The sequence below is a fragment of the Rhineura floridana genome, chromosome 2, assembly GCF_030035675.1.
Source record: "Rhineura floridana isolate rRhiFlo1 chromosome 2, rRhiFlo1.hap2, whole genome shotgun sequence".
Lineage (NCBI taxonomy): Eukaryota > Metazoa > Chordata > Lepidosauria > Squamata > Rhineuridae > Rhineura > Rhineura floridana.
In genome coordinates, this window is record NC_084481.1 from 226,975,617 (window position 1) to 226,999,240 (window position 23,624).

At 43.4% G+C, this 23,624-nt stretch overlaps 1 protein-coding gene across 8 annotated transcripts in view; it reads right to left on the reverse strand.

The window, feature by feature from the left end:
• Positions 1-23,624, reverse strand: part of MNAT1 (MNAT1 component of CDK activating kinase) — a 207,814-nt gene that overhangs the window by 123,826 nt on the left and 60,364 nt on the right. For all 8 annotated transcript variants that reach the window (XM_061612414.1, XM_061612409.1, XM_061612415.1 and 5 more), the window contains exons 4-6: positions 21,627-21,730; positions 20,185-20,325; positions 5,415-5,540 (exon numbers count right to left, since the gene is read on the reverse strand). In XM_061612414.1, the coding sequence (XP_061468398.1) occupies positions 5,415-5,540; positions 20,185-20,325; positions 21,627-21,730 (371 nt within the window). The remainder of the gene's footprint in view (positions 1-5,414; positions 5,541-20,184; positions 20,326-21,626; positions 21,731-23,624) is intronic.

The following is a 23,624-nucleotide window of genomic DNA, read 5'->3' on the forward strand; positions in this document are numbered from 1 at the left end:
TGCTTGGGCTGTCTGCCAATGTAAACTCAGAGGGCAAAAGCAGAAGGTGGCAATTGCATGGTTATTATCATTCATTCCCGTGCAGAAGCTGTCTTCTGGACCGGCAAAATAGCCAGGCAAGCTGTAGAGCAGGGGTGGGGGACATTTTTCAGCCTGGGGGCTGCATTCCTTTCTGGACAACCTTCTAAGTGCCACAGCCAGTGACTGGTGTGGCCACAGACAAAAATGAGAGCAATAAATGTAATGTTTACCTTTGTACAGTAGGCTACTTTCTATATATATCCACACACCCCTCTCTATCCTCCAGCCAGCCAAGCAAGAGGCATCATCAGACTTAAAGGCCACATTCTAGACAGGTAAAAATACATGGAGTGCAAAGCAGGGCCAGTGAGGGGTGTGGCTTGGATAAAGTTACAAGGCCCAGAGGGCCACATTTGGCCCCCAGTCCTGAGGTTCCCCGCTCCTGTTATAGAGAATTCTGCCTATGCCAGATGTGCATCTGTAAAAAAGTATGCAAGAAAAGATGAGAGATATACAGAGGGTCCTCCAGAAAAACAAGAATCCCTGGTAAGATCCCTTTTGCCAAAAGGGGGGCTGGACTTAGGGACAGCAGGAATCCAGAGCATCCCTTGTTGCTGGCGCAAGACTCTGGCCAACATACATCTGTGAGGATGACACTAGTAGCTTGCTTTACCTGCCAATTATCTGCAATGTTTTTAAAGAATCACAAGCTGAACCTTTGCAACTTTTACAAGATTGACATCCTAGATAATACTGTTCCAATTGGCATTGGGATATTTGAGGAATCAAGTAATTATCTCCCTACAATGCATTTTGCTATAGGGAATCTACAAAAATGTGTTAAAACAAGAAAGGCAAGACATTGAGGGCTGGTACCGAGAATGAAAAGAGAAGAAACATATTTCAACGCTGCCTGCAATCAACCGTTTTGCTTTTTGAATTAAGAAAGCATGGGGCGTTCAAATAGCACAGCAGATTAAGTTATAGCCAAAACAAAAGGTACTTGTTACACAAACGTAGAGGGTAGTGGCTAAGGAGAATCAGCAGTTTTGTTTGCTACTGAACAACCAGAAGGCACAGCAGAGCAGCCTGGGAGCCAAACGTGTGTTGACTTTAGTGTAAGTTCCCATCTGCCTCCAGAAAGTTTATGTATGATTTTATTAATTGTGTGTGTCTGTGCGTATATTTAGTATTTATTTATTTGTATGATGAAACTGAGGTTATCATACTTTGGACACATGAGAAGACCTGATTCACAAGAAAAGACAATAATGCTGGGAAAAACAGAAGGGAGTAGAAAAAGAGGAAGGCCAAACAAGAGATGGATTGATTCCATAAAGGAAGCCACAGACCTGAACTTACAAGATCTGAACAGGGTGGTTTATAACAGATGCTATTGAAGGTCGCTGATTCATAGGGTCGCCATAAGTCGTAATCGACTTGGCTCATAACAACAAAATTTTATTATTACATTTATATCCCACCTTTTCTCTGAGGAGCTTAAGGTGGCATATGTAGTTCTTCTTCTCCCCTTTTTTATCCTCACAACAAACTTACGAGGTTGGATGGCCTGAGGCCACCCAGTCAGCTTAATGGTGATTTGAATACTGGTCTCCCAAGTCCTAGTCTGACACTCTAACCATTACACCTAAGTGTAAATAAGTGTAAACACAAACCACAAAAAGATTTTTTTTGAAGGAAAAATCTATGCACAACATTATAAGCCAAAATACAAAGAAATACATCAATAATAATAAGCATCCACCAACAAAACAATCATTTGATACATTTAGTATATTGTGTTGAACAGCTACGTAAAGTGTCTCATTTGGTTCTCCCTGGTTGTGTGTTACTTTCATGTTATTGTTTATAAAATAATTCACAAACAGACAAAAATCCTTGCAGTTTAAGAACGTACCTATAGCTAACAGATATTTCTATCCAACCTTAAAAAGCAGGGAAATTGGGCAGCTATAGTGAATGCACCAGGGGAGCAGGAGACCTGACTTCCGCTCTGAGATATTGGACTGCCCTACAAATTGGTCAAAATGTAAACACAATTTGGGTTGGTCTTTCACAGTACAATCCACTTCCTGTGTACAGAATCATAGAATAGTAGAGTTGGAAGGGGCCTATAAGGCCATCAAGTCCAACCCCCTAGCGTGGAAGAATTTGGTAACATGTGCCTCTGAGCACTTGCTCTGATCAGCAAGACCTCCTCAGAAGCTCTGAGAGATTGACAAGGGATATAATGGGGGGCGGAGTCTGCTAAGGACAGACACGTGTCCAACTCCAGCCTTCTCCTCTGTAACATCCAGTGCTTTTTGGCCTTATGGTATGCTCCAGTACAAAGCATCGGCACCTTTTGGGGTGGGGTGGGGTGCTCAGTATGGTGTCAAGAGAGAGAGAAATGCACAAGAGAGAGAAATGGAAGGATGTGTGTGTGCGCCCATGCACATGTGGGATAAAGAGGGGGAGATAAGTCTGTATGTGTGATCTGTATGTCTTCACTTGACTGTCCTGATTGTTGAGGGGTGTAAGAGGAGGAAGGAGCAATGAGGATCGCACCATTCACTTCACTGTTTGTTGCCCGCCAGTCCTGTGCAGATGGTGGTGGGCACTTGCCGATTGTCAGGCAGGGGAAGGGGGTGTTCCCCCAATACGGTACCTGCATTTGTGCACACGAGAGAATGAGAGATGGAGAGATGCATGCAATGTGTATAGGTGCATGTGTGTATATCACACACAGAGAAAGAGGCAGAGGAAGGTATATCTGTGTGTGTGTTCGCTTGACCTGATTGTGAAGTGGGAGAGGAGGAAGACAGCTGTCGTAGCAGAGCAGAGTGTTGGACTAGGACCTTGGGACAGCAGGGTTCAAATCCCCACCCAGCCATGAAGCTCACTTGGGCCAGTCACTGTCTCTCAGTACACCACCTTGAGGAAGTGTTGTTGTGTAAATTTATGTATTTGTTAGCTGAGAATAACAGTGGTCTGAAATGCGTGTGTGCCAGTGTGTGCCTTTACCTAAGGAAGCAGGCTTTTACCCTGCATTGAGATCACTGAGACTTAAGACTTAGTAAAATAAGAAAAGCTACTTTATTTATAGAAATATATAGTAGATAGGAAGGCATACCTAGTTCTAACTAACTAAGTTGGAGGCGCAATGCCCAGACGTGGGTCTTGCCCTCCTGGCTCAGGAAAGAGAGAGCAGAGACAAAGGTGTCTCCTCTCTCTCTGATAGTCGAAGAAGAGAAAAAGGGAAAAGGTGGAAGGAGGAGGGGCAGATAAGCTTCCCTTAAGACATATCAGTCTAGCGACGGAAGGAAGTCAGTCACAGCATCACAGGTAAAGGTAGTCAAGCCTATCCATCTGGAGGACCCTAACTCTATCTCCCTTCTGGAACATAAACAAAAGAACAAAACAGGAGTTGCTCTTGCCCCACTTCCAACAGGAAGGAAGGAAGGAAGGAAGGAAGGAAGGAAGGAAGGAAGGAAGGAAGAGGATCATCCCATTTGCTTTATTGTTAGTTGCCCACCAGCCACATACAGCTGGTGGCGGACACTTCCTTCACCCCAAGGAGGGGTTTGTCTGATTGTCGGGGCAGGGGGGAGTGGTAGGGATCACCCCTGCACTTGAATGTTAGTTGCTCACCAGCTTCAGTGGCGAGCTCTTGCTTCCTGATTGGGGAGGGCAGAGATAAGAGAGACAGACAGGAGCAGGAGAGGAAGTTCTGTTGCACAAGCAGAAGACCTTGCACAAATGGGACGCCTTTGTTGAACATAACCCTGTGTGTTTGTTTTAAAGAAGCTCTGTTTGCAAAATCAGCCTGTTAGCAAGAAGAACCTGCTCTTTTTTTTGCCAAGAATTGACAGTGCTCCCCTTTATCAGAAGATTCTCATCCATTTAACAAATGCACCCTGCTTGCTGGCATGCACTTTTGGTGTTCCTTTGGGTATACACAACAAACAACCTCCAACCATAAAACAAAAGTTTAAAACAAAAACTGTGCTGGTTTATGCAAGAACAAGAAGGTGAAGCTTCTTCAACAGGTGGAATTTTAGAACTGAACTACAACCACAGTGTCCAATGAAATTAGCCTTACGTAGAATCCACATTGGAATACAGAATGCTGGAAAGGCATTTTTTTGGCAGCTTTACAAAGAGATACATTGGCTACAGTCAAATGCAACAACTATAGTTTAATGTTATATGAATGAGCCTTGGGTTAGTATGTTCCCCCCTCCATTCTCCTTCTCCAGCTGAGCCAAAGGGAGGAAATCAGAAGCTTTCGCTTCTTTTTACAAATAACAACAGTTTGTTATTATATGTGTGAATCTGGACAAAGAAGCCAACTTCAAACATGGTTTCTGATTCTGGTTTGTATCCCTAAACCATAGTTAAAACTAACCACGGTAAGCTGAAAACATAAGCGAAAGCTGCCAATTTGCTCTTTGAAGCTGCCTATGTGGAGTACCTCTAGCATGCCATTAAAAAAATCCCAACATGCCTATCAGAATGGAAAGAAAAGTACATTCAACTGATGTGCTGGAGCCAGAGAATCATAACTTCTCCAGGCCTGTAAAAACATGTGCCATTTCTAGATAAACCTTGGAGACACCCATTGTCAGACATTTTGTTTTGCTATGAGCAGGTCTGCATACACTGCATAAGAGGGCAATCCCAGAGTCCTTGTGCACCTGCGGGTTGCATGGAGGCAAATCTAGTGAAAACACCTCCACTAAAACTCAGTCATCCCACTTGCACAAGGATTTCTGCTTGCACAACAGAACTTCTCTTCCTATCCTTTCCCTTGCCCCTCCCAATCTGCACTGGGAGGTTGGGGGAACCCCCAGAACAGATTTGGGGGTCTCTGCATGTGGGGAGAGGCAGGAGTTGCATTGCACAAGCAAAAGACCTGCGCAAACGGAACACTTTCATTGGATATAACCCTTAGAATTATGGAGTTGGAAGGGAGCATGGAGTTCATCTAGTCCAACTTCCCTGACCACTGTAAAAACAGGGCAGCCTATTTCCACCATCACAACCCCACTTTGAACAGACAGCACTCATGTTTACAGCAGTCATGTAGAAATCCAATTCATACCAGATTGTGTGCACGTTAATTGCAATGGAGGCAATTAACCCAGTGCCTTCCCGTACACATGAACTGGCACCGTGCTAAAGTTTTAACGCCAGTTTAGTATATCATTCTTCCCTCACCCCCTATTTTTTAACCACCACCTTCAGCAAGTGTGATTGTAAAGCTAAGTGCTGGCATTTTGTTAAATACAGGTCAAATGTAGACCTCAAAGACTCAGATTGGAAACAGCTGAAGACAATGATGAACGCAGAAAATCCTCCTCACACACACACACAAAGCTATCTGGCCTTACCATTTTGATGCCAGTTGAAAACGCAACCGGCTTGACTGGTTTGGGAATCTCCAGTTGCATTTCGAGTTGGGCAGACCGGTCTTTGTGCTGGGCCAAAAGCAAAGAAGCAGGCAAATGCGAACTTTCCTGGAAATGAGATTAAATAAAAAGAACAAAAATGTCAAAGGAAGTAAAATATTTAAAAGGCATAAACAATTCACCATTAGTGCCATATACTCCTAGGATGACAAATTGCATCTCAAAAGGCTGTTTTCAGGAGAACAGGGCCTGGCTCAATACTCCAGGTTTACCAGAAAACTATCACTTTCAGTAATAAGAAAAAGCTGCATTAGCCTCATAAATCAGAGGAACTTGCAAACAGCCATTTTTATAAATTCCACATTAAATGACAATATAATAAGCCCTTATTTCAGAAGGCCAAATGCAGCCATTATGTATTAAAATGTTTTAAGTAATAATAATTAGAATTTAATCACAAAAACAAGCAGCACAGAAAGTCATCTAACTTGGATCAGATGTTTATCTAAGACACATTCTTTCGACCAATGAACTCCATCCAGTTTCAGATTCGTTCTCCATTAGATTTCACCTGAGGCCGTTTGGAGGTGATCCTCGCTCCCCCTTGCACAATGGCTCTATTGTCCATGCAACCAACAGCATGTTTCTTTCCTCCTTCAGCAATTTCTTTTTAGGGATGCCAGTCAAACGTTGCTTTTTAAAAAAATGTGCATGTGCACATATGAAGCAATGAAAGTTGCTTGAAACAAGTTAAATTACCTATGACTGAGCAACAGCAAACAACAGAAGGATTGTTAATTCATGCAAACACCCTGCATACCAAGGAACAAGAAATCAGTTTACTGGCTAACCTGACTCTCTGGCTTTGACGGGAACAAGATACGAAGCCATTCACAGGGTTGCGACCCCAAATGGCAACCTTGTGTCAAATTCCTCTTCTCCTCTTCCTAATATGAAGTTAAGAAAATGCATTGTGTAACACTGCGTCACACTTTTCCCAGCCCCACTTCACTGGCTGGGGCGCGGGGGGGGGGGAGAATAGCACATGTGATGATATGACTTGATATGTTTCCTTAACTGCATGTGACATGGAAAGCAGACTGGGAGCTTGACAACAGGCAGCAACAGCTGTATGATCCCGGTTTCTAGCCTACACAGTCAGGTTATCTACAAACTCCAGATATTCTCTATCTTCTGGGGATGATGCAAAGCTTGGAGGGAGATCAGAATTACTCATCCCCCAGATGCTTTTTCTTACGCACTTCATTTGACAAGAGAGCATAACAGAAGATAAATTTTGATTTTTAGTCTGTCTGGGAAATATTGCCTTATAAATTTACCACTTACAGATTACTAGGCCCTGTTTTAATACTTGGGAGCCTTTGCAAAACTAGACAGAGAGAGTGCACAGCACAGTGCTTTTCAAACTACATTCTCAGAAAGTAGACCACACCAAGAATTCTCCACTCAGATTGCAAATAGTGTCTCGGTGTGTTGAACTATTTCCTGGAAATCCCTTTCATGGTGTGTTTGACTGCGCTTGGTGCCATCATTTGATGCTTTGGTGCCATTTTTTTCTGGTGACACTGCCAAAATTCAGATTTCCAAACTCAGAAATATTCTCTGGCTCAGATTGATATCTATGCAAGAGAGACACACAAAACCTCTATCCTTGCCAGAAAGGGGACAGAAAGACTTCCCTTCCTTCCTTCCTCTTGTCTCATCACTGTTGCCACCACCAAAGTAGGAAGCCAGGAAGAAGAAGAGGGGTCGGAGGAGGGAGAACGAGCAGGTACACACCCCTGTTGACATCACCAGGGTAGCAGTAAGATCTGTTTTGACTTGTAACAGAAATTGGAATAAACTGAGCTATCTTCCAAGTTTTTTCCAAGATTTCCGAAACCCAATTCTGAACATGGCCAGAGGAAGCTCAACCCAGGTTAAGGCAGAAGTGCTGAGGGTGGGTGGTTCTTCTGGATTGCGTGGCGGTATTCAGCCTGTTCTGCCCTCCTCTTAAAAGTAGAAGCCCACAATATGGGGTGCTGTTAGACCAAGCCTTATTTTTGAAGGCCCAAGTAGCCTCCATGGGCCACAGAACCTTTCACCAGCTGAGGCCATCACGCCAGCTGCGTCCCCTTCTGGACAAAGATTGTCTAGCCACAGTTATCCAGATGCTGGTAATACCATTTTTGGTCTCTTCCAACGTGCTGTATGTGGGGCTACCTTTGAAGACTGGTAGGAAACCACAGTGAGTGCTAGATACAGCAGCACAGTTGTCAACTGGGAGGATAACTCATGAAGGATCAGGCTATCTATCAATAGCTACTAGTCAGGACGGCTATAGCAGCAGGCAGAGTGCTGCTCTCTTGTCCTGCTTTCAGGCTTCCTACAGGCATGTGGTCGGCCTTTGCGGGAAACAGGATGCAGGATGCAAAGACAGGCCTTTGGCTGGATCCAGCAGCGCTTTTCTTATGTTCTTGCTGGCTATATGGAGCACATAATGACAATTTTGGAAGACCACAATGGCTCCTGGGCTATTTCTGAGCACAAATCAAAGTGCTGGTCTTAACCTGTAGAGTCGTCAGTTGCAATGGGGCAGGGTACTTCTAAAGGGCCACCTTGTCCTGGATGAACCTGCCTGGTCTAGGATCAGCTTCCGAGACCCTCCTTTAGGTTCCCACCACCATCTGAAATGTGGCACATGATGCAAGGGGGCAGGGCCTGTTCAGCTCTAGCACCTCACTTTGTGGAACTCCCTTCTCAGAGAAATTCTCCTGATGGTGTTTTTATATTTGGCATCACGTAAAAAAAAATATTTGCCCAAGCCCCTTTAATTCTGTCTTTAATTTATGCTGGATCTTTTTAACTTCCTTGCATTTTAATGTTATTTTGTAAACCCCTCTGAAAGGTATGGCTGAATAAATATTTTAAAGAAACGAACGGCGTGCTGTGTCAAGCAGTACTCCTTTGCAGTCCTAAGCCTACCCGTCAATCAGCTTCATTCCAAACCACATCTGACATGCAAATAAAGATGTGTTTGTAAACTCGGTCTACTCAAGCTCTCAGATGCCATCTCCCAACACTATTTTGCAGACTATCAAATTATCAAACTTAAAATGACCCTGGAGATCCCTTCTGTTTCTGATCTGTTCTCTGCAGCGTGCAAAGGCAGAAATATCCAGACACGGAAGTGCGGATGAGGAGATAGTATTAACCACCTGCAACGTTGTAGACAGAATGCTCTCAAGCAGGGGCAGCCAAGGTGGTGCCCTCAGTGTGTGCTAGACGCCCATCAGCCCCAGCCATCATGGCCAACGGCCAGGGATGATGGGAGTTGTAGTCCAGCAACATCTGGAGGGCACCATGTTGACTATCTTTTCTATAAAAGGAACCTGGTAGCTCCAGGGGAATTGTGGGGATTTAAAAATAAGTTTGTAAACTCAAAGGGAAAGTTTAACATAAGAGCCTGCAGAATCAGGCCAATGGGCCATTTAGTCCAGCATCCTGTTTATTTTTTTTATTTATTTCTTTATTTAAAAACTTAATATACTGCTTGATTATAACAAAACCGCAAAGCAGTTCACAAGAAATATTAAAATTATCTATAAAAACAGTTAAAAACAATTAAAACATTTAAAAGTTCATGAAAATTAACAGTAAACTAAAGAGATTAAAATACATGTCTGCATAGGCTTACCTACACAAAAATGTTCTCAGCAGCCGCTGAAAATAATACAGGGAAGGCACCTGCCTGATGTCAATAGGCAGGGAGTTCCAAAGTGTAGGCACTACCACGCTAAAAGAATGAGTTCTTACAAATGCAGAATAAGTATTATGTGGCACCCGTAACACCTGTAAACCGAAGCGGTCAAATAGGTACACAGGGAATAAGGTGATCCCACAAGTAAACTAGTCCCAAGCTGTTAAGGGATTTATATATCAGCAGGTATATAAAATGTTATACACCTTGAACTTGGCCCAGTAACAAATTGGCAACCAGTGCAGATATCCGAGCAGAGGCGTTATATGCTGACACAGGGTCTTCCTCCTGTGCTGCAGTATTCTGCGCTAACTGCAGTTTCCAGATCAAGCATAAGGGAAAGCCCCATATAGGGTACATTAGAATAATCCAATCTTGAAGTCACCAATGCTGGCAGGACTGTGGTCAAGCTCTCCCAGCCCAGGAACAGTTGTAGCTATTGCACCAGGCACAGCTGGTAAAAGGCACTTCTAACACTGGCCAACTAGATATTTATTTTATTTATTTATTAGATTTTTATACCGCCCGACTAGCATAGCTCTCTGGGCGGTGTACAACAAAGTGCAAAAATATACAAAAATTCCATAGTAAAATACAACAACAATGTAAAAGAATAAGAAAACTAAAAGCAATTACAACACATATTAAAACTAAATTAAGTTAGATTAAAATGCCTTAGAAAAGAGGAAGGTTTTGACTTGGCACTGGAAAGACAGTAACGTCGGCGCCAAGCACACCTCATCAGGGAGACTGTTCCAGAGTTCGGGGGCCACCACTGAGAAGGCCCTAGTTCTAGTTATCACCCTCCGAGCTTCTCTATGAGTCGGAACTCGGAGGAGGGCCTTCGATGTAGAACGTAGTGTATGGGCAGGTTCATATCAGGAGAGGCGTTCCAGCAGGTATTGTGGTCCCGCGCCGTATAAGGCTTTATAGGTTAAAACCAGCACTTTGATACCTATCGTGAAGCCTGAAAAAAGGACCTGGGAGCAATGACACACTCCCCACTTGTGATTCCCAGCAATTGGCAATCAGAGGCACACTGCCTCTGGCAACGTTTCTAGATCACATGGTCACGAATAGAGAACCCTAAAAGTGTGGGAAATTTCTGAATAATACTAGGAAGTCGCAGAGAGATGGATGCTGCAAGGATTGCTAAGAATGAAAAAGCTTTGCAAGGCTGCTTTTACAGCTTCTTATGGGGAGTGGGACATTTAAGGTGGTTGTGGTTTGTAGGTTTGTTAGATTTCACTGTATTTTATTTTTTTTAATTTATGGTTCTAATTTGAAGTCTTGTTTGGGGAAAGGTGGAGTAAGACACTAATCAGGAAGTCCGTGCTTTGAAACTCAGCTCCTGGAAATCTCATCAATTACTACTTGTACTATTTGGAGAACTTTGTTTTTCTTATATGGTGATTATAGACTGGAGAATTTGTATTTTGTATTCTACACACTATACTGGCAAATATTTATAGGTGCAAAAACAAAAAAGTATTAAGCGCAGGGGAATTAAAACAAAGCTGAGGACTTGGAGCTTAGAAAACAATTACTGCTCCATTCGCCATCTTGGTCCAACTCTTATGTACAAAAACAATTATTTCTGATATTTTATTGGCACTTAGGTCCCTCTGACTTTGTCTTTTCATTACTTGAATCTCACATCTGCCATGAACTCACTAGGTCAGGGGTTCCCAAACTTTCTTTCCCCATGGACCACTCCAAAATTGGCGAGGGTCTTGGCGAACTGCTTCATGAATTTTCTGTCTGATGCAGCAATTATCATGTGCTGTATGATTTTAGTTGTATTTTTAACCACCTGATGAAGCTCACAGAGCATTACAGTTTGGGAAACTCTGTACTAGTGGTGGGCCAGGACCCACTACTGGGTCATGATTTGATTAGAGATGTGAAGGCCAAGAAAAAAAAAAACAGAAAAATGGGGGAGGGAGGGAAACATTTTCCCCATTTTTCCCTAAGCTTTTGGGGGGGGGTTGTGGGAGGGGGTTTGCGAGAGAAAGGGCCACAGCTCAGTGGTAGAGCATCAGAAAGTCCCAGGTTCAATCCCTGGTATCTCCAGGTAAGGCTGGGAGAGAATCCTGCTTGAAACCCTGAGAGCTGCTGCCAGTCAGTACTGACAGTACTGACAATATTGAGGGATGGACCTCGTCCCTTACATGCTAGCTTTCTATATGCAGATAGGGGTTTTGTTGCCAGGAAGGATTCAAACATGCAAGTTCCAACCTAAAGTGCTGCAGTCCAGCAGAAGCTTTGCTTTCTGATTCTGTATTAACTTGCACAGGAACATAAGAGTCATGCTAGTTCAGCTCCTTGCATCCCACAGTGGCCAACAAGATATTTCCAGTTAGCTCATAAGCAGGACATGTAGGTGATATCCCTCCCTTGCTCTTGCCCTCCAGCAACAGCCATTTAATGCCATACTGCTATTGAACATGGAGATTCTATTTTGCTTCATGGCTAACAGGCACTGATAGACCAATTCTCCAGGAATTTGTCTAATCTACTTTAACGCCCCCTAAGACACTGAACAGAGAACCAGTGTGGTGCAGTGGTTAAGGTGTTGGACTACAACCTGGGAGATCAGGGTTTGAATCTCTCTGTCTGTCTGTCTAAAAGAAATAGCATATTATTATCCAACCCAAGTCCTTGAAAAGGTGCAGGACTACAACCTGGGAGACCAGGGTTCGAATCCCCACACAGCCATGAAGCTCACTGGGTGACTTGGGCCAGTCACTGCCTCTCAGCCTCAGAGGAAGGCAATGGTAAACCCCCTCTGAATACTGCTTACCAGGAAAACCCTGTTCACAGGGTCGCCGTAAGTCGGGATCAACTTGAAGGCAGTCCATTTCCATTTTTTCAAGCCACTGAACTGTTTGAATACTTAATATGGAATATTCCAACTATTTTGTCCAATTTGGGGAAACTGTCTAATCGCATGGCATTATCAGTAAAGGAACACTGCCTTTAAGAGCCCAACTAGGAAGGGCTGCAGCTCAGTGGTGAAACACCTCCTTTGCATGCAGAAGATCCCAGATTCAACCTCCTGCCTGAAATCGTAGAAAGCCACTGCCAGACAATGTAGACAATACTGAGCTAGTTGGAGCTATGGCCTGACTCAGTCTAAGGCAGCTTCCTACATTCCTGTGAATTCTTATGAACTGCGTGTTGAGCTCACGTTCAAGGGACCCACTCTGGTTCCCTCACTCCAAGGAAGAAGAACATTTATAGCAAAGACCAAGGCCTTCTCGGTGGAGGCCCCTGCCTTGTGGAACTCCTCTCCAAAAAGCATGCTTGCCGCACAATCACCTAAAGATTAGAAACAAGGCACCTGCTGTTTAGAAGGCACGTGAATTTGGAAGGCTTTACTACTTAGATGAAAAATGTGTTATGACCAATACCACAGCAAGTGCTTGATTTCACATCAAATGTTTTGTGAGCTTCCAGAGGTATACTTAATTGTCTGTGCTGTTTCTCTTAATTGCCTTAATTTTAATTGTCAATTTTGTATTGTCTTAATTTTAATTGTCTGTAAGTCATCCTGGGAACTTTGGAAAGGTGGGATATTTTAAGGCAAATAAATAACTTGATCATCATTCACAAGGACACCTATTGTGCTGCACTCTGCATGTACATAGAACATGTTAAAGGAATCTAACATGTATGTATGGGGGTGTGTTTTTTTTAAAAAAAGGACAGAGAATAAACATACCTACACACACAGAGAGCGGTTTAAACTTTTTCATGATAGCCTGCATTCCATATGGCATGAGATTCTCATTATTAATACAAATTCTTTTAAACAAAATAAAATCTCAGTTTTTACAAAGAAAAAAATGAATTGGGACTTTAAAAAAAGACTGTGAATATTCTCTTTAAGAAAGAAGGAAACACACACAAGAACTTTCTCCTGCCCTTCTCGTTACCTTTCAGTCATTAACAACATATTTAGATATGTTTAGTAGCAATGCGTGCGCAAACGTCATTAAATTACCTATTTTGGTCATGTTATAAAAGTTATTTATAACTGCTCTTTTTTGCAAGCCATCTGGCAAAATGGATTTCCAGTAAAACCAACTGCTGTGTAAGAAAACAATGTCCACCTCATATAAATTAAAAGAACATTTAAAGCTGAGCTGCAAACACTTTGGTGGCTCAGTATAACCCCCCTTCCCCCCTCCAGTCATTAAAAGAAATAAAGTATTAGCAGTGGAACTGTTATGAATTGAACTTCATAGTCCAACTGTGTCTAAGGTAAGTCTACCTTATACAGCACCTCCCCCTATATTTCTCTCCTGCCACTTGTGAGATCAAGAGGTAAGGCCTTGCTTCGTGTTTCCCCATTTACAGGAAAAAAATATCCTGCCTGTGGAGAGCCAGTCTGGTGTACTGATTCAAGTGGCAGACTATGATCAGGAAGAACTGAATTCAAATACCCACTCAGCTATGAAGTTCACTAGCAGGCTTTGGGACAATCACTATCTCTCAACCCTAGACTATGGAACTCCGTATCCAGAGAAGATCAGTGGTGCCTTTCCTACACTTCAAAATATTAGCAAAGACTGTGATGTTTCATGGCACCTTTGGTGTGGATTACCTCTTTACCTGTGCTATTGAAATGTTATTGGTCTTGCCCCCCTACCTCCGTATTAGGTATTTCTGGTTGTATTATTTTTGTTGTTGTTTTAAGTTGCTTTACGGACATTTTAGATGGAAAAGCGGACTATAAATTTAAATATAAACAGGTATCATAAAAAACCTAACCTACCCCACTGGATTGTTGTAAGCATAAAACAGGGTAATGGACAAATCTTGAACACCACCACCCTATACTTCTTGAAAGATGGGCATGATTTTTTATATATGTCATAAATAAAACAATAAGATCCACCAGTGGCAGTGAATCCCACAAATAAATTAGTGAAGTAGTACTTTCTTTTGTCTTTCCTGAATCTCCCACCATTCAGCTTCACTGGATGGCCCCAAGTTCTAGTATTCTAGTATAAACAGTTTTATACTGTTTAATTTTTAAATTGTGTTTTAAATTGTATTTGTTTTAATTTTTTTATTTACTGTAAACCGCCCAGAGAGCTTCGGCTATAGGGCGGTATACAAGTATAATTAAATAAATAAATAAATAAATATTCTGAGGGTGGAAAATCAAGCATCTCTATTTTCACTTCCTCCACATCGTGCATAATTTTATAAACCTCTATCATGTCCCCCATTACTTACTTTTTCTCTAAACTAGAGAGTCCTAATCCTTCATCCTTGTAGAGGACCTCCATCCCCCTTGTCATTTTGTTTGCCCCATTTTTCACCTTTTCTGGCTCTACCATATCCTTTTGCAGATGCTGCAAGCATAACCGTATGCAGAATTCCAAGTGTTTGCTTTCCTTCTTGGATCTAAATTTTATTTATCACATTCGAGAAGTCCTGTCCTTCATCTAAAGCAGGGATCGCTAACGTGGTTCCTTTTAGTTGTCTTTGAACCACAACTCCCATCATCCCTGACCACTGACTGTGATAGCTGGGGCTGATGGGAACTGGAGTCCAACAACATCTGGAGGGCATCACATTAGCTACCCCTGTTCCAAGGAGTTCAGCGTGGTTTTCATGGAATTATTTCATTTTATCTCTACAAGCCCAGCAAAATAGGTTAGGTGGACAAACAGCCACCCAGCGAGCTGCGCAGCTAAATAGGGATTTGAACTCTGGTCTCTAACTCTTGGCACTACACTGGCTCGAAAAACATTTCTGCCTACTGGCAGAGAATCAAACTAAACTTTCATAAGGCAGGAGAGGACATGAGGAGCCCAGTCAGTGAAGACAGTCCTGAGCTAGATGATGTGACTTCCTGTGTAACTTGAAAAACGCAGCTACCACTGAAAATGGCAACCATGCATCCAGCATTCCCACTGCACTCCCTAGCAGAATTTATCTATGGGCTCATGTTCTGCCAGTGACATGGAACAGAGATGAGGTGGGGAACTACAGAAAACCGTTAAGCCACCCATGGGTAAATTCTCTTACACATTACAGAGAGGGAAGAGGAAGAAGCACCGCTGCAGTTTTCATCAACAGCCGCAGATTGGTCCGATTCTCCTTACTGCCCCAACATGGCTTTCAATAATATTATTTCAGTCGCGTTGTTGTTAGCCTTTGGAATGTCTTGGTCCACTCATGCTTGCTGTTTTACGTTTTTATCAGATGCTGCTTTGGAAACATTTTACACAAGGAAGGGCCTGCAGAAGTTTCATGGTGCTGGGGTGTTGTGGGGAGGAAGCCTGTCCTTCAGGTATTCTTTAAGCTGCAAAGAATCCCTTCACTGCTTTAAAAAAAAAAATCCTACAGGGAGCAGGACTAGCTCAGTGGTAAATTTCCCCTTATCAGTCCATCCAGATGGAACTGCAAAAGGAGCCGTTGCTGTCATAGCTTCAAACAAGGATGACTAACATTGTGCCATCGGGATGTGGTTCTGCTACACCTCCCATCAGCCAGCGAGGTCAACGGTCAGGGATGATGGGTCCAGAGGATGCTATTGGTGGAGATTTGGCTCTAAAGGTACCTGCTCATCCTCTGAGCCTACTTACTTCTACTTTTTCAGGGGGGGCAGCTGTAGGGCAAACTGCATTCCTTCCTTCAGCCTAACTTCCAGGGCCAAGCAGCTGTGGGCTTATCCTTCCAGGAGGCCCTCTACTGCCAGGGTTAGCTAGTGGCAAGCATATACAGTCCTTCAACCCTGCCAGTTGTGAGGTGAGCGAGTGAGAGAGGCTTGCTTAGACCTCCCTAATGCTTTCTAGAAAGCTGGCGAGGAAGGGCAGTTGCTCACTGGTACAGCATCTGCTTTGCATGCAGCAGGCCCCAGGTTCAATCCCTGGCATCTCCAGGAAAGGCCAGGCACGCCCCCTGTCCAAAATCTTGGGAGAACCACTAACAGTCAGTGTTAGCAATACTGAATTAGAGGGACCAATGGTCCAACTCAGCCTAAGGCAGCTCCCTATGTTCCTGCCAGACACACAGGACTGGAGGTCAGCAGCGAAGCACATGCTTTGCATGTGGAAGGTCCCAAGTTTAACCTCTAGCATCTCCAGGTAAAGGTGGGGAAAGGCTCCTGCCACACCAGGCAGCATCAACAATACTGGACCAATGATCTGATGCAGCATAAGCATCTTATGTTCCTATTTAGTGGGCTCCTGCTTTGCCCGCCCGCCCTCCCATTTAGCCTCCAGGCTCATCCGAACGCTCCATACCTCTTTGGCTAATACAGGCAAAATGACAGAAAGGCTTAAGAAAAAAAGCAAGCAGAGCCTGAGCAGGTTGCAAGCTCTTTACAACATTTAAATGGGAGAGAGCTTTTTCAGCTGTGGCCTCCAAGCTTTGGAACACCCTACCCCAAGACATCTGCTCTGCTCCCTCCCTGTTGGTTTTCCAGAGACTTCTGAAAACGATCTTGTTCCGGAGAGCCTTTGGGAGGGACTGAAGGTAGAGAGCCTGACACTGATTTTATAATTTTATGCCTTCTACGTTAAAGTTTACCCTTGTAGTCACCTTTAGTACCACTCCCTATATATATATTGTATTTTATGTATTTTAATTTATTTTAACGTTTTTGTGATTTTATTTACAATTTTATTATGTACATGTTTGATTTTATTTTTGTAAGCCGCCCTGAGCGCCCTATTACAGGGCAGAAGGGCGGGATGGAAATATTTTAAATAAATAAATAAATAAATAATTATACAGTTCTGCTGGCTGCAAGGTCAAAGATTACACAACGTTTCCTCTCTTTTTTTTCCTGTCACCATCCAAGAACGGAAGCAGGCCTAAACATGTAGGCCCATGGCCTAGAAATAATTTTTGAAATGTAACACCAACCCTTAAAAAAAAATCCAGCAAATGGCTCACAGGCCTCCTACTCCCAAGTATACCCAAGGTCTCCCTGGGTATAGTCCCCAGAACAGCAAAATCATCTCTTAAATCAACCAACACCAACCTCCCTCTTGTTTCTGTGGAAATCCCTCCGGGTCAAATAAGGTATTCAGGTACTCAGCCTTCCCATAGGAAGGCCACATTCACACCAGACATTTATTCCACTATTATTCCTCTTTAAATACTCATGGCTTCCCCCAAAGAATCCTGGGAAGTGTGGTTTGTGAAGAGGGCTGAGAGTTGTTAGGAGGCTCCTATTTTCCTCAGAGAGCTACAATTCCCTGAGTGGTTTCAGTCAATCCCTCTTCCCAGGGAACTCTGGGAATTGTAGCTCTGTGAGGAGATTAGGAGTCTCCTAACAACTCTTAGCACCCTTCACAAACTACACTTCCCAGGACTCTTTGGGGGAAGTCATGACTGTTTAGAGTGGAATAATAGTGGAATAAATGTACAGTGTGAATGCAGCCAAAGAAGGGAAACAGAAGAGAAATAAAACTACATAAACAATTGGACAGGGCTATAAAAGCAAAACAATTAAAAAATTGGGAGGGGGTTGCAGGGAAGGAAGAATCTGGAATACAGCTGGCATACTTGTAACAAGAGACTCACAGGAACAGATAAGCAGGAAGTGAACGTTATGGGGTACAATGGGGGACCCATGTGACCAAAATGAATATTCAGGTTGGGCCATGATGCCAAGAGAGTAGCAGAGAGATTTTTTTTTAAAGAGATCTAACATATAGGGATAACCAATCCTGTACACAAGTATAAGAACTGAAAAACTAATTTGTACTTCTCCTGTGGAAGGAGGGGAGAAAAGACAGAAAAAGAGCCACTCCCCAACAGCAATCAGTCATTCTCCTGCTCCAGCTCACAGAACCAGTGAGAACCAGCATTGTTGCACGCCACCTCAAATCTCCAAGCGGCGCAAGACTTCCAGTGGTGCCAGAGCTCACCCAGGGTTTGGTTTCCTTGGAAAGAAGGTCCAAGCGTCTTTTTGAGATATGGCTTATTTACACATATACACAACCTGAGCTTAAGATGGAAGGGTTCACAGCATTAACAGTCCATCAGATCTTGCTCCCCATCACCCATAAACTTCAGGGTTCCTTCAGACACAGAGAGCAAGCAAGCCTCTCTGTCTCTTTCCAGCGTCCAGTCTTTCCTCAGACTAACTCTCACAAAGACACACAAACTGCTTCCTCGTTGGGTGGTGGGGAGGCCTCTCTCCTGAAAGAATTCTAAATGGCCACGCTGCCTCTCTGGAAGATTCTTACACTTGTTAATGGGGGCACTTGACAGACCCATTAGCTCTCTTGGCCACTCTATCAGATGAACAAAGGAAACTAGTCTGACCAGTAGAGTAGGTTTCTTGCTTGCATAACACAACTTCAGATACAAGATCATAGGCTTGAAGGGGACCCAAAGAAATCATCTATTTCACCCCCCAATCTTGTAACAGCATGTTGGGCTTGGACCAGAAATGTTGGGGGTTCAAATCCCCATCAGCCATGAAATCTGCTGAGTGATCTTGGCACTCAGCCTAACCGATATCACAGGATTGTTTTAAAGAATGAAAATGAATACATACATCATTTCTTGGGGGGGTGGGGGATACAATATGTATGAATTAAAAGATAAAAAAGGAAAAGGCTGGTTGCTTCCAGATGGGTGGTTCCTAATGCAACCCAATCCCTGCTTTTCCATTGCAAGCAACAAGAATTCCCACACTATTTGCAATTGACTTCCCACACCATTGCACTTTTGGAGTGTTGCACTTTTGCTACAAACACATCCTGCTATGGTCTGTCCAAATCAGCGGATGGGAGATAACGGCTGTAGGTGAGGCCATTTGAACCTCAGCACACATTCACTATAAACCTTGTGTAGGTGTCATGCTATGACTCCCTAAAAGAAGAATTAAAATCAACCTTTTCATTAGTACTAAAACACTTTCTGGCTTTTCTTTTTTAACAAAAGAGAGAGCAACACCATACTGCTGTACATATATTGCTGTGGTACTGGAATAATGCTATAGCAGTATGTTGTCATAGTACCATAAGCCCCTTTCATTATAATCTATCTACCTATCCTGTCCACCTATATTTTAATTACGGGTGACTATATTTTTATAATTTGTTTTACAGTAGGGCTCCACTTATACGGCGGGTTAGGGACCAGGCCCCCGCCGTAAAGCGGGACCCATAGACTACAATGGGGCCATGGCGCGAAAATGACATGAAAATGTCGCAAAATGCTGCAAAATCGGCTTTAAAAAGGGGAATTTCCCATCGCCGCATTAGCGGAACCCCGGAATGCGAAGCGCTGGTAAGCGGGGCCCTACTGTATTCTTGTTATTTTGGGGTTGGCTTTCATTTGTTTGTAAGCAGTCTTGCTATTTCTTCTTGAAATGAAAGGCAATATATAAACTATTTCAATCATCCTCATCATCTGAATAAACAGAATATTAGTAATAATGCCACTCTGGGCTCCTTTGAGAGCAAGGGCAGGATCTAAATTTAATACATAAAAATAAATAAATAACAATTTAAAGATTTTAAAGCAACAGAAAAATGGTATAAAATGATGCCACCATGAAAGTTATACTGAGATAGATTCACTTTTCTAATATGTCCCTGTCCATGTCATAACCCCATCCTTCCACAAAGGTGGAAGAGTAGCACTAAAGGCATCTACACCTGTGAAGATTGCCATTCTTCTGGGATGGGGGTGGAAATCAGACTTCTTGCAGCCAGAGAAAAGAATGAAGAACCACAGGGAAAACAGAATTATGATAACTGGGCGAGGGGTGTCATGTGGATCCCCATAAGCGTGACTGTACAAAGTGTGGCAATCCCATACTAAATGGCCTAGTGTGGAAGCACTGTCTACCTAGGAACGGATACCCAGGAAAGGCCCTGCTGATGAGCGGTGCTGAAGGGTCATTGGCTGTCAGTGGCAGGAGACAGGAATAGGCCCAACAGAAAGAGAGACGGGAGCGGTCCATCTCTGCATTAAGAGATGTCTTCCGAGTCCATCATTACCTACCAGTTTATCCAGAAGGTCCTGCTTGTTCTTCCTTTTCAGCATCTGTTGCATTTGCTCCTCTTTTTGTATAAGAAGCCGCCTTTGCTCATTCTCCTGACGCTCACCTTCCAGAGCCTCTTCCAGCTCCTCTTGCTCGAGAGACTACAACAGAAGCAATGAACATTTAACACTTTGGAGGTGAAGCAAGTCCAATGGCCTTAAGAGAAAGGTGTCTCAATGAGGACCATCCCAGCAGGGGGGGAAACTGGAAAAGCTAACTTCTGACTGATCCATCATGGGGTTCTGGAGCCTCCCAAAGGCTTGCACCCCTGAGGTGGTAAACCTATGTTTGGGCTGCACCACTTCAGACCACAGATAGAGGCTTAAATACTCGAATGCAACTCAATACAAACAAATTTTTAAAAGAAGTTTCCCCCAACATAGAAAACTAGTGTATCAGGGGAAAAGCTACGCTAGAATCCTTATCTCCAAGAAGTTAGTTTTCAATGTGAAGGGTTTTGTTTTTTTTAAAATGTAGTAGCACTCAACGTGAGTCCCCTCCATCTCCATCACGCAACTGCAGGTTGAAGTGATACAGGCCATACACTGGTGAAACACCTCAGTAAAAACTAGGCTCCACCTCAGATATTCTAAAGCAGCAAGGGAATTGCACTCTCCTTCCTCAGTGTGTTTAGAGTAATGTGTGGGCTAAGCTTCAGGCATCCTAAACAACCGCAGGCTTTGAAGGTCAACTCGCTTGCATTTCTCCTTACGGTAGGGCCCCACTCATACGGCAGGTTAGGTTGCAGACTCCCGCCGGAAAGCAAAAACCGCTGAAAAGCGGATCAGCTGTAGCGCGGTGGTCTTGAACCTAACCCATTGACCGCACCAGAGTAGGAGAAGATCAGATCTTCCCCTCCTCAGGCGCGATCAGCTCAAGCGGGAGTCTGATCGCGCCAGAAGAGGAAAAGATCAGCTGTACCCTTCCCCTCCTCCAGCGCGATCAGCTAGAGTGCGGGGAGCTCCAGCCCCCTCTCCCGCTGATCGCCCCACTGGAGCCATATTAGCGGAATGACAAAAAGCAAGATGCCGAGAAGCGGGGCCCTACTGTACTTGTTCTGAATATCTGAGCTGTCAGTTTTCCTGTGTGTTTGCTGCAATGACAAGACCAACTCAGAATGCATCTAAACTAAAAGCACTTTTAAAAACAAGCACTGCATATAATTTTTGTTTTTGTTCTTAATCCCAAAGAACATGCATTATGTGTTCAAACTTGGCATGGTTTCTCTCACCCACTATTACACCCATTCGGAAAACAGTCTACAGCTCCATATTAATAATCCTAATATTTTGGTTACTGGACAGAACTGGATTTTTAAAAAGAATACTTTTGGCATTGTTCCTTTTATCAAATAGCCCAAAGAGGAATGTTATATTTTTAAAAAAGGACCTAAGCAACTTACTAGTTTGATCTTATTTTTCTGAATGACTTCTTTGTTTTCCTTCTGGTACATCTCCATCTTCTTTTTTGTACTTTCCATATCCACGTTGTTGGTCAGGTTGAACACTAAATCAACATTTTAGAAAATAGCAGTGGGGGAGGAGAGAGGTAAATAAAAGAAGCAAAGCTATATATTAACTTTTATTCAAGAGTAACATTTTATTTTTAAAAAATCCTTAATTAATTTTAAGTTTTAATTTCTATCCCCAGAAATCCTAATTTCTTTAACTAATCCCCCACTCCACCCCATAATACAGTATGCCTCGTGTATTTCATTTTCCTGGTTGCAAAACAATTGTTTCACATCTCCATCCAGTCACAGCCTACCAATTGCTACAATTACAACTGGAAAAATGGAGTCGCAAGAGGATTTGAGTAAGAAAGATGCAAAATTCAAATGATACAATGTATCATTTCATACAATGTATCATTTGATATCTGTATTAAGTAGAGCAGCAAGCCTCAGGAGTTGCACTGAATCCTTTAGCGAACAGGAAGGCAAGGCCTAGATTTCATCTTTTGTCTCTTAACTGGTATATTCAGGTTTTTAACAAGTTTGTTCACAGGCTATAAGTCACCAAACATCCCATATTGGCCCTGCACTCCTCTTTTTGTTCAGTGACTTGTGCATTCTTCCATGCCCTACCACTCTTGATCTCATTGGCTCAGCTACTGTGATGTCAGAGACAGACTGGGCAGACAACAGCTTAGTACTAATGGAGTGGCCGGGGTACGGGGACTTGGAAGACCTTAGGATTATCTTGCTGGACACCACGGGCTTGCCTTCAGAGCGACTTGATGCAAACAGACAGACAACACTTGCTGTTTATGTACGCAATGGGAAATAAGAGTACCAGTTTTAGGCAGGGCTGTGGAGTTGGTACGCCAAACCCTCGACTCCGACTCCTCTATTTTTCTACTGTCCAACTCCAACTCCAACTCTGACTCCGACTCCACCCAAAACTGCTTCCGACTCCACAGCCCTGGAAAGGCCTGTAAATGTCTTTTTAAATTGGAAGCTCTCATAGGAGCATTTTTATCGCTGTCTGAATATGCGCTGATCTTGGCATCACAGCATTTGTCTTCATCTGGGTCCTGTGTCATACACTGAAACACAAAATGTTTTCCATCTTGAGTTATGGAGAAATGCTCAACAACAGCTGACTTCATGGGAAGCTTCTTTGACATATTGAATTTATATTTTAAAAAAGTTGTCAATCAAAATTTATTTCGGAGTCAGAGTCGGAGTCGGTACATTTCTACCGACTCCAACTCCACCCAAAATTGCTCCCGACTCCAGGACTCTGACTCCACAGCCCTGGTTTTAGGATAGGATTACTGTTTTTAAAATGGGCTGTCTTCTATTTCACAAAGGGCTTACATTTTCCTCCAGGTCATGATAACCCACTTAAGACTCTCCCTTTCTATGCAGTTTTTGTTGGGGGAAGGGAGGGAGAAAAAGGCATAAATCAGGGGTGGGGAACCTCAAGCTCAGAGGCTGAATGCAGCTGCCCCCCAGGACTCTCCTCCAGCCACAGCTCCTCTCTCCAGGCCATGCCCCTTCCCCGGTAGAGACCGGTGGCTCCGTTGTCAGCAGGGAGCAGGGAATCCTTAGACCGTATCTCCCCATATGAACCTGCCCAGGCCCTGAGATCTTTGGGAGAGGCCTTTCTCTCAGTCCCAAAGCCCTCACAAGCACGACTGGTGGGGATGCGAGAGAGGGCCTTTTCGGTGGCTGCCCCTAGGCTTTCGAATTCCCTTCCTAAGGAGGCAAGGATGGCCTCCTCTTTATTGTTCTTCCATCGGCAGGCAAAGGCTTTTTTATTCCAACAGGCTTTTAGAATAAAAGGTGGTTAGGAGAGTTCGTTGAAAGGTTGCTGCATTGTCTACTGCTTAATTGCACTATTTTGATGTGTTTTATTTATTTTAAGTGGATGTTAAATGTTTTAATCTTGCTAAT